The sequence below is a fragment of the Meleagris gallopavo genome, chromosome 7, assembly GCF_905368555.1.
Source record: "Meleagris gallopavo chromosome 7, MGAL_WU_HG_1.1, whole genome shotgun sequence".
Lineage (NCBI taxonomy): Eukaryota > Metazoa > Chordata > Aves > Galliformes > Phasianidae > Meleagris > Meleagris gallopavo.
The window spans coordinates 2,976,702-2,993,097 of NC_139410.1; the positions used below are offsets into that span (position 1 = coordinate 2,976,702).

Here is a 16,396-nt window from a genome sequence, read left to right on the forward strand (position 1 = left end):
GAAAGCGGCTGGATAGTGGGGGGAAACGGGCAGGGAGAGATGGCAGGAGGGGGACCGGCCCCTTCCGTTTGAACTCGTTTTAAAAACAGTCAGAAACTAGCCTGTGTTTCTATCGCAGCAACATTTCAGAACTTTCTGAAGGTGTGTAGAGGTGAAAGTAACTTCAGTAGACAATGTGTTGGATTTCAGCTCACAAACAGCATTCACACTGACACAAACGCATGACTCAGGTCTGGCTGTGGGACTGCAGCGCGATCAGGTTGTTGTGGCATCAGAACTACACGTAGACGGAGTTCCAGAGAACAGATTAATAAGCCAAAGGTGGTTGTTAACAGAGTTATTTCCTATCCTGCATCACTTTCTCATCGCTCTAAGGAGAATTCTTCATTATCTTACTCAATTTTTTACTGCAGTGTCAGCAAGTATGAGTTATGAGATCAGCCTCCTACATGAGAAGCAAAAAAAAAAAAAACATTTAATCTACAAGCATCATGAGTTATGCTAACCATGTTTAATTTATTCTTTCGTATTTCAAATGTAAGCCGTCACTGATAATTTCATGGTTTAGAAACATCTCAGATTCTTTTTTGTCTCAGATTTTTGTCTCTCATTTTTGTTTGCAGATAAAAACCTGCATACTGCAAAAAGCCTCTGTGGTAGTTCAAAAAGAATTTACATCATTTGGGGGCTGAAACATAGCATACTTATTTGACAGAGACAATCCCTTCTGCATTTGGAGATACAGAGTTACTGTAAATGAGATGCATGCAAATAAGTTTAGATGTTTGCATTAACTTTTGCTAGATGCTTCTAAGTTGGGTCTTGTGGAAAGAAGTTGAGGGTGTACTGCAGCAATTGCACCAAGAACACAAACAGAGCAAACTCCCTTCTCACAAATGTTACACCAAGAGAAAGAACTGATGAAAAGGATGTTTGTCCCATTTGGCAGGAGTTCTTCAAGAAAATGCATCCCATCACTTACTGCAGGTTAATTTGTTCTTTGCCTTGCTGCTTTTCTAATTACAGAATTACAAGACCTGCTAATATTGCTAGCTTCAGTACACAAGAATACAGTTGCTGTAGTCCTTTTCTCACTCTTGAAAATTTGGCAATCCTACGAGTTAAACTCTGAGGGGAGGGGAAGGAGGAAAACAAAAGCAGAGACAGCTAAGTATTGCTATGTGATTTTTCTAATATGATTATGGAAATATTTCAGAAACTGGTATTCTTTTCTCTGTAGATACGGCTGTGGTAACAACATTCACATAAAATGTATGAAAATTTGGACTGACCACCAAGATGAAAATGATAGTCAAGTGCCCACTAGGCAGGGAGGCTAATTCTAGAAGAATTTATAAACTCTCACCAGCTTTTGACCACAACAGAGAAAGCAAAACTAGATAGGCACCTCAGAGTCCCTTGCAACAACTGCAGAGTGTTTCCAATTGTGGTAAAGTGCTACAAGTAGGTATTTTTAAATAAAGATTAAGACAGCTATGTCTTTGTTTATTCTTCTCTTTTTATTACAAGTGATTTGAACTACAGAGTAGACAATCCACTTCCATACAATTATGTATTATGTATTTGGAATCTTCCTTTTCTAAATGCAAGTCTTATCTACTAATTCACCATAAAACAATAACTGCTTATTACCCTAACTCCTTGTTCTGTAGACGTGATTTCTTTTTCCTCTTAAGCGTACTGAGTGTGCTGATTATCACCTATGCCATGAATGTTGCACTGGATTTTGCCATTTTTCATGTTTTTCTTTTTTAGACAGGTATCAAAAAAGTTTTCTTTTTTTCTCCTACCCTGAGCTATGCAATATTATCTCACTTCTCCTTAGATGAATCATACAGGCATTACACATTGAATTATACTCATTTTGCTACATACTAAGTAACTACAGAAAAAATAGTAGGATAAGAAAAAAGTAACACCTTGAGATACAAGCTAAGTTATCCTCTGCACCTATGCCTTGTACCATGACACCCTTATATGAGCAGTTGTGAATACATCCAAGTTAACTTAACCTGCCTTTCTAATTTGTTTTTGCAACTAACTGCTTACCTTCTCTGAGAGGCATGCCTGAGACAAAATGCAGGCTGGTGGAAGTCTGTCAACAAGTTTTTACCCAAATAAATCCTACAAGAAGACTGTTAAGAGTCCAGGCCTAGAACTGAAACACAAAACCCATTAAATCGGGGAGCTGAAAACACATGTACATACAGGTCTACAGAAAGCTGGTTCCCTTATACCAGCTTTATATACACAGGTTTACTCTGTAGCATCAGAGCAGTGAAAAACATCAGTTAATTCAGATTACCATTACAACCATAAACAAACATACGTCTTAGAGGTTAATTTTTCTGTCACTTTGTGTCAGGATCTCTAGAAATATCAGCTCTTGAGGTTTGCCATTCCTGAGAGTTGTCTTAGGAAAAAAAGTGAGAATATCTTGATGTTCTAACCAAAGTAAATGCTTTCTGTTCCAGGCTTTGCAAAGGTCTAAATAACAGATTTCACTTAAGAAGGCTAATTGCATTTGCCACGCCAAAAGTAGTTAGGAAACAAATTTGATCAACTGTTGTCAGCTACTTTTTTTTTTTTTTAAATCATTTACAAAGGCACTTAATCTTGACTTCCATTTATCTCAATTATTTTGCACAACAGAAGAGAAATAAGAAATGGAAATGGTATGAACTGCTTTCAGAACCATCAGATCAAAGAGGAACATACAAAAGCTTTAACCTAGCAAAGCGTTCCAAGGAAGTATTACGTCTTCAAGAGAATTAAGAGCTCGTCTTTTTCTGCACCATCCACTACAACAAACAACAAAAACAAAAAACATGTTCTCGCAACACTCCCCTAAATAGCATCTGAAGAAATAGTAAACATTATACACAACAAGATAAACATTTTAATAAGAACATATAGCAATATTCCTAATACAACAACCAGTCAACGTAGTTCAGAAAACTCACACAAACTACTGCAAAAATTCAATAACATTGAATGAATACATTATGCAACTGTTCAAGCTAAAAAAACATATTAGTTGGTGTTCTTGGAAGTTTAAGGGTTCACTCTATGTATTCACTCTACTCATCAGCAGCACAGCTCGCATTGTGCTCAGTTCCTCTCGACACCCTGAACACTGGACAAAATTGAATTACTGCTGTATGGTCAAACAATTGATTAGCCCATACTTAGCTGAGAAATATGCTAACAACTGACCTTTGTCTTTTAAGTGTCATAGGGAATGTATTGACAGTTGGCTAGTGCACCAAAAAACCCATGTCCTATTGATGAATGTGTTGTATACCGTGCTCTGACTTGAAAGGATATGCCAGTCAAACATGAACACTTCCCAAATGGTTCTCATACACACATTAGAAAACTTGCAAAAAAAGTGGAACCAGAAACACATGCCTTTGGAAATGAATATTTAATCAAGCAAGTATCACCTGAACACCAATCAGAAAGTTCTCCAAGTAGCTTCAAAACACGTTATAACGAAGTGTGCCAGTGTCTGAAAAGGATTTAATTTTAAGCAGTTATATTGACCCCATCTAGGAGGTGATTCTGATTATAAGAGCAGAACTCTGAGTGAGCATTCGAAGCGTGATGAGAATAATTCTCTAAGCTCTTCTGAGGCAGCATTTTCTGGGAAGTCCCAATACCATTAGAAAGGATTAAACAAATGAAGCTTTGAGAAGCCCACATCACTTTGACAACGGCAGTACAAATAACACATTTGCTTTTAAAACCGGTGTCTGTGATAATTCCTCAATTCAAAGACATCCCAGACTGCTGAATTTTCACACCTATCTATGTAGCAAGCCAATCTTCATTAAAAAAACAAACAACCAGTAAACAAGTGGGAAAGACCAGCCATCAACAGAAGCTCTTAAGACAATGACTCCCTCATCATCTCAATTTTAAACCTACAAGCATAAATTTATTCCTGGAAGGATTTCCTCTCCATACCAGCTCATAATTTTCTTGTTTTAAGTAACACAGCTGTATTTTCGCTTTTGTATTCCATACACAGGATTTCTGGGAGATCAGGTAACAAAGAAATAAATGAAGAATCAAATGTCATTCATTGTATATGCCACAAAAATTAATTCACTGCTGCACGAAGTGTTTACATTAGATCATCTCAAATAAACACAGGAACTGACCTGGCTGATGTAGATGTTTCAGAAAATAGCTGTGTACTTGTGAAATTGTTGCTGTTTAAGTTTTTAGCCTTCAGTCAAGTAAATTGCTCCAAGAAATGTAAAATGAGTACAGCTTTGATATTCTTGAAAAACCAATTACAACAAAGTTCTTATTCAGAGCTGTAAGAAATAAAGCCAGACTGATTTTAACATTACTGCTGAAAAAAGTCGTATCAACTGCTATTTTCAGTGTACAATAATAAAAGGGAGATATACAAGAACCTATTTATAGTCTCAGGTTCTTTCTTGAAGATCTGCTATAGTTCACTCAGCAGATATTTATAGATATTCATAATTTATACTCAGAAGAGGAAGTAAACCTTGATGTAGTATACAGTATATATCTTTATAACTTTAATAGAAACGAAAATTTATTGCAATTTCTTTAGAACAAACTTACCAGTATCACTCACTCGCAGACTTGAATTGATCTTTTATGAGTAATCCATAGAGCTTGAGTTTTGTGGGGTTTTCTTATGACAAGCTGATCAAGTTGAACTTCAGCTCAGTTTTCATATAATTATTTGCATTTACAGATCTGACGACCCAGATAATTAATCTTTAGATTAAAATGAAATATGACTGACATAGAGTTTTCTTCTACTGAATTGGAAATAAAATTCATAAGATTGCTTTGCTTTCCTGTAGAGACAAAGGAAACTCCGTCCATTTCAAAGCAACTAACAGATTCACAATAGGTTTAAATAAAGTGAAACAACTTCTCAGGAAGTTGGAAAATATTTTTTTCTGTGACAATAAGAATAAAGCCAGTAATCTCCTCAAAGATGATAGCTTCTCAGACACTAGACTGCAGAACACATGTGAATGCCCGCTATGGTAGGGAAAACCTTTGTTGCATGCTTTCTTGTAGTCTTGCAGCATTTTTGAACAAACACAAAATAATTGACAAATGGCTTTTGTAAAGCTGAAAAGGAGAAAAAGGCTTGCGCTATATGCAATTAAAATCATTACTTCAAACCCTGAAGTTTGGTTTAAGCTCTTCTATATCATATAATCATTCTGTTCTTCTACCTGGATATTTTGAGATTATCTGTAGGTAGAACTGATGCTTCTGCACATTTACACATGCAGAAATCTTATTTGCTCTTGGAGTCACAGAAAGTATCTAAATGAAAGAATGGAGAAAAAACAAAGATTATGAGCAAGAACAAAATCTGAAATAGTATTCTTTTTCTTTGGGTACTTCCTTCCAATTCAACAAAATCAATTTACACAGGTAATACTTTTAGCTGCGCCAGCAAACGAAGAGGAATTAGACGCACTGTGGAAATCAAAGGCTTTCTTCACTAGAAATGGAACAGAATATGGCTGAATTAGAATTGGTGAACTTCTAAGGTGGATAACAGGATAACATTGGTTGAACACTGGAATTATGGCCATGGAAGAAATACAGAATATATTTTAACATTATTTAACAAAGATAAAAGTGAGACCAGTGTGTTCCTGGACAACACGTGATTTCAAAGACCATAAAAATTGAAGTTATGGCACTGATGACTTTTAACTATTTTATTATATTGCATAAACTCTAACATTTTACAAGTCTTAGTTACATTTTCAGCAACATATTCACTGACACTGTAATAAACAGAGATTAGAAGACACCTCTGAAAAAAATATAAAAAGGTAAAAATACTTAAAACCTGGATGCTGGACATCAGGAACATTCTAAATGAAGATCTCATCTGTTCTTGAACATTCCTGAAAATGAGTGCCAAGGTAATGAAGTGCCTGCTGAGTGTAAAGCTCCAACACGCAAGGTGATGACCACAACCATCAGCTCACCTACATTTTGGTACCTCAACAATGGTCTATGGCCTGCATGCACAAATTGTGCACTCAACAGTGTCTTCACACACAGTAGCAAGATGTTGTAAAAATAGTACTCTTCTAACATGGACTGAAGTGCAGCAAGTGCTTTAAAGGAACTGAAAAATTAAACTGAGGAAAAATGTACCAGTACACTTTTTGGATAGATGCAAATATAGAAATGTTCAGTAATTGTAAATTGAATGAAAAAAGTTTTATTTTGTAAGATAATTTTCAGGGTAAATGTTAATAGTAAAGACTTAAAACATAGATTTCTTCTGCTAGTCTTGAAAACAATCTTAAGTAATTTTTGTCTTTTAATAAGCAGAACACACTGAATACTGCTTTTAAAAGAAAATGAACTTCAGATTAAAATCTCTTAACCCACTTTTAGTATGATTTCTTTAAGAGAAACGTACCTGTCCTCTGTTAGAACTGTGGCAAAAGTTAGTAAGAGTTCTATAAAAGAATGCTCATTTGTAACTCTGTAGGTCTATCACTGTGTTTTGTGTGAGAACAACTGCAACAAATTGAAAAAACAAGAAAACAAATCAATGAAGAAGCTCCGATTGTGTAAACAATGCAGGTGAGGCCTCAAAATGAGATATAAACTGGTTTTAAAACACAAATAAAACTCAGTACACCTAACTCAATATACCTCCTACTGCCAATGAGGGTTAGCAACTGACAGTGGCTTTTTATCATCATCACAGTTTGTACATTAAAAACATAATAATTTCATTTCTCAAGTTAAAAAAAAAACAGATTCAGACTCATAATCCCAGTGACTTCCAAGATGCTTCATTCTGGCTTACTAAAGAGAACTGGATTCCATATGTGTTTCTTAAAAGATACTACTGTTCAGATTGCTAAAGATATACTTCTTTAATTTCTTTTCAAACATAAAATACAAAAAAGACAGGGTGTACAACAGTCATCATCATCAACATGCAGAATTCATTATTCCAACATAAAAACACTAGATCTGCCTTTGAAAACATTATAAAAGCTACACAACTGAAAGTTTGAATTGGGGTTTTTGGCTAACAGAAAAAAAAACACATACCTGTGCTTCTCAGATAGTCATGTGTCCCACTGATAAAATAAGTCTGATGAAAGAGAAAGGCACTTCAGCAGGCTAATTTAGCTCTTTAAATATTCCTAGTATGCCACGTTTCAATATGCTGTAGTGGACAACGGTTTTAAGTGTACTGTATTTTCATTTGTACAACATTGTAACAATAATATTGTTAATCTGCTTCATATTTTAACTAACGAGAAGAATTTTAAGTGCTGCCTAATCATCTCACCCTCTTTGGTACAAATTACTGCACAGAAACAGAGCAGACAACTAAAAATGTGCAGTCCTACATACTGGATTATCTCTCGTGCAACATCTCTAGCTCTGCATTGGTAAATAACGTCCCTAATTATCAAATCAGTTGTGCTTTCAGGTTTATAAGATAACAGACTTTTCCTAATTCTGACAGTATTAAAAAGATTTTTCCTTGCTAATCTAATGTAATTGTTAAGCATTTCTCCTTTTTTAAAATTGCTGTAGTACCTGACTTTTTATAAACACCAGAAAATTACTGTTTACTAGGTAATTCGTATTCCAGTTAACGTACACATATTAATGTATATACAGCTATGTGTTATTTAATCTGATCATTTACATTATCATAAAATCTTTTGAGTTGGAAGGGACCCCTAAGGGTCATCTGGTCCAACTCCCCTGCAATGAACAGGAACATCTACAGCTCCACCATGGTACTCAGAGCCCCATCCAGCCTGACCTCAAGTGTCTCCAACAACAGGGCATCCGCTGCATCTCTGGACAACCTCCAGCACCTCACCACTCCTACTGTAAAATACTTCTTTTTTATGTCTTTATATTTTGAAATAACCTCCCCTTGTCCGTCACAACAGACCCTGCTAAAAAATCCATCCCCTTCTTTTAGTCCCCCTTTAGATCCTGAAAATGATTATAGTGCATCAAAGCACTGATCTGAGCCATACACATTCATTGCAGAATCAAGGTCTCAGCTAACTCCATCAACCACCTCGTCAAAACCTGCTAACACATAGAAAAGATATACCCAGCTGCAAGAAACTCAGCATCACGGTAACATTTTGTCTTCTCCATCTACATACACATAGCATACAGTATCTGCAATTAAAATATTAGAACTCAATGTAGCAGAACTTCTTGAAAGGATGAGTAAAATAAAGAATTCCAGTCACTAAGAGGTAATACAGGTTCCTAGTGCACCAAGTTCCAACACATGAATGGAAAATGATGACTATATTTACAGAATATAACCTGTAAATACTGCATACGGATATCAAGTGTTTTAAGTATTTTAGAGTTGCATGCGGATTTTGAAATCCAAGACTTAATGCTCAAGTTAGGGCCAGGGAAGAATTCCCTCTCACTGTGCGCTTAGGGGCATCATCTGTTTTCATACATCTATCTTCCCACATACAGCTAAAGAAAAGTCTTCTCAAGTGTTACCAGCAGCATATGACAACACTGATAAATGCTAGCAAGTCACGTACAGTCAAGTTGACATATGGGACCTACCAAGCAAGCAAAGCATGGACAGAAGCAACAGTTAAAGACAGTCTTGGAAATTGCATTACCTTTACTGCTGCTTGTGCACTCTAGAAAAGAATTTAAATACTCCACACAAACAAATGCTCATATCCTCATTAGGCAAGAGAGAACCGAGGCCCTTCATTCACAAAGAAGATATTGATAGGAGCTGTCCCACCACAGCTACAGCTATTGCAAGGCTACTAAGGACACGTACTTTACGCACAGATAAGTCATCTCTATCAATTATCAGAGCATAAAGAACGTTTTCAGAAAGAAATTCATTTTGCTTCCTACTACCGAGAAGCTCAGCAGCAAGAAATTCTTAATAATAATATTCCCCTCCAACTTGCTTGGCTGCCTAGGAGCTGATGCACTTATGCACGGCCTTTCAAGAGGCCATTTTAAACTACAAGAGCAAAATTGTGGCTTAATCCAGACAGCCAAAGACCATTTAGACTGAAGGTTCAGAGAGTAACTCCACTCCTTGCTTGTGATGCACCAACACAGCAGACAAGAATCAGCACAAGCTCAGTGCATCTTTGGAAACTGCTCTTTTGAAATCCTGAACTGATCTTTTCAAAATTTCTAATCCTTTTTCTTTGGTGACCAGATACCTACTCTGATGCAGAACAGGAACACTGGAGCGCAAAATTTCATTCACTTGAACTCACATGAATAAAGCCATTTGCTACAGTCTCTGCCTTTCCATGATAAAAGTGAGTTTAAGGAATTAGGTGGTCTTGGTACCTACAATTTAAAATACGGCTTTAAACAAGATAAAGAATCTGCTGTATATTTAAATTACTGTAGGAAAACAATACTAAATTTAAACAACTCAAATCCACTTCAGGGATTTACTGTTATTTTCAACAGAATATATGAAAGTCTCTTTTCTAAAAGGGACTCATCACAACTGATGCAACTCTAAGCAGGGCAATACTGAACCTCTAAAGTAAAAGTAACTTTCAATAAATTGTGCGTTCATATGAAAATACACTTCAAAATATATAATGGATAAGTTATAAAGCAAAGGAAAAGATGAAAATATCATCACTTTGGGCTAGAACGTTAGTCATATACATAATCCAGTGGATTGAATACAGGAAAATATGTAATGTATTTCATATAGAGAAGTTAAATTAGTTACCAAGAAAAAGTACCAAAGGGATGCTAACATGGCAAACCATCTTAACCTCTAAAATAGATGAACTGCATAATTAAATCTGAGTCTTTCGGCCAAAGAGAATTAGAATTAGACATCAGAAAAACTTGGACTAATGGACTGCTAGTACCATCCCAATTATCTTACATATTCTACTAAAAAAAGTCACCAGACAACTGACAATCCCAAAAGAACAAACATAGTTCACAGAACAATTTCCTGAGTGAACGCTCCCAGAAGGCCAGCCACATAGGATATTTCCAACTCTGAGTGCACATGTGGGATGGATGTTAATAAACACCCCCACCATACTTTACTCCCACCCCTGAATTCTCAGAAGAATTCCTGAAGCACTGGCACGGAAGAAAATCAACGTGTGCTTCAACTAAGTGCACCCTACAGTCTACCTGCATGCATTTCATGCTTGGGCCTCACTGTTGAACCCAAACTACTACAAACTAGAGGAAATATTTATAACATTATTTTAAGAAGATTCGTAATCAAACTGCCAAGGCCAAGATGCTGGAACTTATTTAATCAGGGAAGCATCTTAAAAGCCACAGAAAGATATTCTATATATGGTTCAAAGCACGTTCAAAGGGTACGTATATTTTTCTGTTAGCCAAAGTTGAAACTCTCACTTCGACAAGATGAACATTAAAAATAAAGAACATTTTGATGGCCTTTCCCTTCCTCTATACATATCTTAGTTACATTTCATGCATCCATGACTTTTGGTAAGTTTAACTCTAAGTTGAGTCATAAGTAGTATTTATATTGCATTACAGATCAAATTTCGCAATCTGCTCTCATGCTTATAAAAAACCCCAATTTTTAAAGCCTGCTGAACTCCACTGTGATGCACAATCTAGGACATAAGAAGCTTGAATTAGTAAAATGTAGGCACATACATCTCCAAATCATAAAATAAAAAGCAACAGCTTTCCTATCAAAGGGCACTATTACATACTATAACATAACTTGTCTAAACTTGCACACTTTTTCATCGCAGTCCAAAATCTAACTTACAAATCCGAACGAATCCAAGACGATGTTTTGGAGCACAACTCTTTCAACAGTATGCAGAAGATTTTAACTAGTAACAAAGCTTAAAGAAGCCACTGAGATTAGCAGTAACAGCAGCTCTAAATGTGACCAGAACCAGTCCTTTTCTGCAGGAGGTGGATGCTGATGCCAGTTATCAACATCTTCAGTTCAAAACCAAGTGGACTAAAAAAGATAAGCAACATCTTATGACAGCAGAGATCATGAACTCCAGTAACCACACAGCATGGTACAGGTCCCCCTGCTGCCACTGCTATACAAAACAGTTACCTCTTGCACATCAATGGACACAGAGAGGACAGTAATGCTTTAGAACTCTTCTGAAAAATCCAACAGAGCTCTTCTTCTGGTGCCATGGGACTAAATGATGAAGCATTATACAAAGTGGTAGTGACAAATCCCTAGAAAAATTCACATATAAAATACTGTACATATAATCACATTTATTAGGAACAAGACTGAGAAATGGCTTGAGCCACTATAGTGATGCTTTAGTAAAAATTAAAAAAAAAAAAAATCAACAAACGAAAGATGTGCCTACATTTCTCACTGTGCATTCCAAGAGTTGTGTCAAAAAAAAAAAGACAGGCTAATTAAAATGTGGACCCTCTCTACACTGCCAGCAAAATTAGGAATTGGAAACTTTTCATGTGTTTCCCTGTTATCTATTCACATTGAATATCAATTGCCCAGTTGAAGTTATAGTAACTCAATCTGTACATTAAAAAACGTTAATTTTTCTTGATACTAGAAAACAATATTTCCCTTGTAAACCCTACACTGCAGAATTACACAAGCAGCCAAGAGGTCAACAACCAGCAGGGAGAGCAACAACACAAAGCACATTGTGTTTAATTTATAGGAATAAGCGGCCTCTCCTCTCTTTTCTTCCAGATATTAGTCTTGCTATCCCTTTTCGTGAGAGATGGCCTATCCCTTTTTTTAGGGGAAGGGATACCGGATTCCTGACTTCCTGACACAGTTTTTCTTCTTAGACCCTCTTCATCTTGCTGTTCTGTGGCTGGCCCATTCCCTCCATCCAGAATGTGCCTCACAGCCTGGTCCTCTGGAGTACACACAGTGGTCCCACTTTCACTGCTACTCAGATCCAGATCTTCCAAGTAAAGGATTTTTGAATGCGGCATATTTTTAATGAAGGTTTTCTCTCGCTCCAGTTTCCTACCAGGATGATGCTCATTCATGTCCACACCAGAGTCCAGACTGGTATCATTACTCTCTGTTTTTCTGCCCTTTTTCAGATCTATAAAAGAATGCCTCACTTGAGCTATCGGCTTTCCGTCCAGAGACACAAACCATGCTCGAGGATGCGGAGATGGCTTTCCCTTAGAGAGTTCCAGTAACGTTTGTTCTGAGATGCCTTGAAGCTCAGATGAAAACGGAGTCATTACAACTGCTTCATTCAACGTCCCAGGGACGGAGACAGATTCCAGTAGGCTGTTAGTGTACCGACTCCAGTTTGATGTTTGAGAAGGCAAGCCTTGTTCACCATCCAGGGTGCTTTTCTCATCTCTGCAGACAGAAGGCTGTGGATGAGAGTGCACTGGCATTTTAGGTAGTGTTTGTATGTAACCGTCTCGATTCACAGGCTCCATCATGGGGCCATACACTAACTGTCCTTTCCTTGGCAGAGTTGCTGATTTAGCGGCGTGCAATTGCTCTGGGGAATGGAAAAGATCTGAAGTTTGAAGAATAGCAATAGGTTGATTGTAAATATGCATTAGATGTTCTGGGATATGGGAAAGCCCGTATATTTCCTCTTGCAGTGTAAGGTATCTGTTTTGCTCTTGAATGTCCCTAGGAGCCTGGGAAGTAGCACCGTTAGTATGCTTTGGTGGCTGCAAGTGTCTGAGTCCAGCACCAGGCTCCAAGGAATGAGGGGAACTTATTGACTGACCAGTCTGATAGGATGACTGATAAGAAGCATCTTCCGAGTAGATTTTAAAATTGTCTCGTGATTTTCCATCTTCTGTGTCTGTGGACATCCTCCTTTGAGGGCTGTATGAAGACATCTTCGGCGTATACAGTTGCGACTTATCCTCTAACTTTAAAGACCCCTTGACAGCATTGATGTGATTTATGTGAGTTGTTGATGTGGTCTGGTCTTTTTTTATGACATCCAGCTTTGTTGTATTTTTTTCCTTCTTTTGTGTCTGACCACATTTGTCCCTAAGCAAAAGAAATGAAGAGTGACTGCAGAGTATGGCTAGGAAATACAACAACTGTTCAATTCCATATCCGAAGATCAGATGTTATTTAAGTTACTAGTATAATATGATGTCAAAAAACTTAAAATGAAGTTCTGACAGCACCACAATTAAAGAAATCTTTGGCTACATATCGGAGTTGGGCATATTAAGACTTTAAAACATTTTGTTTGCTTCATATCTTAACATCTTTTCCATAGTGTTAAGAAACCTGTCAAGTCCAAGTTTATCAATCTTAAATGACATTAATGCTGAGCTCATTACAGCCCCTCTTTTTGCTTACCTGCAGTAACAAAGAAGAACAGCAAAAAATCCAATTATAATGATAACAGTACCTCCCAGTATGGCTGTAAGGAACACTGTGTGATAGGCTGTAATGTCCTTGGAAACTGCACTAATGATTGATTCTAGATTTTCAAACACAAAAGCAGACAAGAATTAGATTTCATAATCAAGTAATCATAACCATAATCAATGGTTATTGATACGCAGAGCTGTAGCAATACAACATGCTGTACTTTTCCCATAATTTTGTCTTCCTACGGTACTATATTCATCTATCCCTTCTCACTTTGCTATTTCAGCAGTCTAGAAAACGTGCAGTATAACGGATTTCTAAAGGGTCATCTTAGGTACTAAAGCAGTACCATGACATCTACTCTATTCCAGCCAAATGACATTTGTCTGAGGTGTCCAAATAGTCTTAGAAACGTCATCTATATATTCTGTTCAGAGTTCCTGTTAAAAAGTGCTTCTATAATATTTACAATTTCACATCACATTTCTCCTGGGAAAAATCCCTCATTTTCAATCTGCAAAATCCAAGTATGCAACACGTGTACATACAAAAGGATCCACTGAGACCATATACCTAAGCCTAACCTCCTTGCATTTCTTCCTGTTTTACACTATCCTCAGCTGTAAGGGACACAGTATTGATAATTTTAAATCTCCATAGTTACAGTTTCCTTGCAAGGTTCTTCCAGAAGATGGCAATAATACAAACATGTAACTTTTAACACTGCTGGAGGGAAATCCAGGCTGTGCAGCAAGTTCTAGGAAACAACCACATGCAGAAAGGCACGCATTATCAGAATTCAAACAAGCAGAAGTTATCCATGTTGAAATTCCATGTCATTTTCCCTCCCTTTTGTTATTCAAAACAATCAAACTAACAGCCTGATGACAACTTTGTACTTGAGTTATTCACTACTTGTACTTGCAATACCTCTTGTTCCGGGCAGTGGAGCTGCTATCCAGTAGCCTAAGTGTTGAGCAGTGTATGTCCACACTAATTGATCGTTTGCTTCCTTTACCATTCCTAGGCCACGGCTTACCCAAGCACCTGAAAAAGATAAGATGTTGCAAATGCCATGCCACATTCCTCTATATCTAAAACACTATCAATTAAACTAGTATCAAAAATTCAATAAAAATTAAACTTCTGTCCTATAAACTATGTGTTACAGTTTTAGCTAAAAATGCAAGTTTTCTTTCGACAATTACAATACAAATATCCTTACGTACACTGACTTGGAGATAAAATATCATCAGCAATTACGTGAATTATTTTCACATCGTTCATTTCTTAATAACAAATATCTTCAGTACATATTCTTCCAAATTATTTGGGGAAAAAAAAAACCACCTTATTTTATGAACTGAAACAGGTATGAAACTTAAAAAATCAAGGAGCAGGTAATTTAAGGATGCGAGTGGAAATTTTCCATCAGCTCACACCACTCAGTGGGAAAGCAACATAATCTAATAAGCTACAATAGGATAAACAATGCTCGTCATGAGCATTCCTTTCCTCCTCCAATACAGTAACAGCTGAATTAGACCAAGGAAGGTCTATTGCTAGGCCACAGACTCCACACCATCTGGTAAGCAATGCAAAGGACAAGTTTTATGGTATGCCAACTTCTACAACTAATAAAGCATGCAGTAGAAGAGATGGAATTAAACAGTGCATTATTTGAATACAGTAACTGCATACCATCTGTGCAATCCTGAAAAACGAAAGCTGTCTCATATAAACAATCTTATTTTCAAACTGCAAATACCAAGAAAGAAAAATGTTAACACGCAAACAAAAACAGAAACTAAGAACCAAACTATGTAAAAAGTGTGATTTACATAAAGTGTGATTTATATAAATTGATATCCAAGACCCTTCTTCCAGAAAAACCAAGACATATTATCAGAGCGAAGGTAGAGATGAGAGCTGACCCATGCCACACGTGTCTGCACCCCTCTTTCACCTCTCCAAACCATTCGGCACTAAAATTTGCAGTCTTCTTTTGGTACTTATGATGGCTGGCAGAGAAAGAACAGCAACAACCTAGAACCCTGAACGATGTGGTTTCTCAGTTACTTAGAGAACTTCTTGTCCGGATTCAGGAGTAGCACCACCTGTAAGTGTCTTCCATCCCTAATTCCCACATAAAGGCAACAACAGAACCTCAAATCCTATCTCTTGTCAGCTCTAAGGTCAGATGTCCCTATGCTGCAAAACAACAGTTTTGTAAGTACAGAGGGCGAGCTACTTACAGGCTTTTAAAAAATAAATTAATAACACAGCACCACATTTAAAAGATTCTAAGTCTCCAAAAGTTCTGCTTTGAATTAAGATATCTGTAAGAAGTAGTATAATCTCTTTTGACTACTCAAGTTTTATCTTGCCTACAATATACTCCATAGAAAAAAGTAAACATTAAGAAAAAAATGACAATATTTTTTCCAAGTGCATATTCTGAGTGCAACCTGAACTAGCTGTGGTGTCCCTGTTCATTGCAAGGGAGTTAGACTAGATGGACCTCAGAGGTCCCTTCCAACTCTAAGGATTCTATCATTCTGCTGTCAGTTGTAATAAAGCAAAGTGTTTAGCTACAGTGAGGCCACACTGAACATATGTGAACAGACCGTGCATTTACAGCAGCTGCAATAACAACAACTTCATGAAGTGTCAGTACCAGTACACTGAGCTACCCCAGGGAGCACTTCACAAGTTGATACAAGAAAGCAGTTTCTATGTTTTTATTTCCAGTGCACGTGGACTAGTCTAAACAACAACACAGGCTCTTTCACTTACCTCTATCAGCATTGACATGGAAGTGCTGATTATGTATGACAAACCACCCAAGGACTTGAGAATACTAAAATACATGTCAACATCTTGTCGGGCCATCCCGCACGTAAGACCTTTCACACCACAGCCTATTATTCGGTGTGGTGATAGCTCTCTGTTCAGCTCCTGTGGGGGGCATGCTGCTACCTGTGGATGCTC

General features: G+C 37.1%; 1 protein-coding gene and 1 pseudogene across 1 annotated transcript in view; one reads left to right on the top strand and one right to left on the bottom strand.

Moving 5' to 3' along the window:
- Positions 1-221: 221 nt before the first annotated feature.
- On the top strand, positions 222-4,125 carry ZSWIM2 (zinc finger SWIM-type containing 2; annotated as a pseudogene).
- A 1,616-nt stretch (positions 4,126-5,741) lies between these two features.
- FAM171B (family with sequence similarity 171 member B) overlaps positions 5,742-16,396 on the bottom strand; it is a 35,670-nt gene continuing 25,015 nt past the window's right edge. Inside the window, exons 6-8 of the mRNA XM_085227637.1 lie at positions 14,336-14,452; positions 13,391-13,514; positions 5,742-13,069 (exon numbers count right to left, since the gene is read on the bottom strand). Coding sequence (XP_085083763.1) covers positions 11,734-13,069; positions 13,391-13,514; positions 14,336-14,452 — 1,577 coding nt within the window. The 3' untranslated portion in view covers positions 5,742-11,733. The remainder of the gene's footprint in view (positions 13,070-13,390; positions 13,515-14,335; positions 14,453-16,396) is intronic.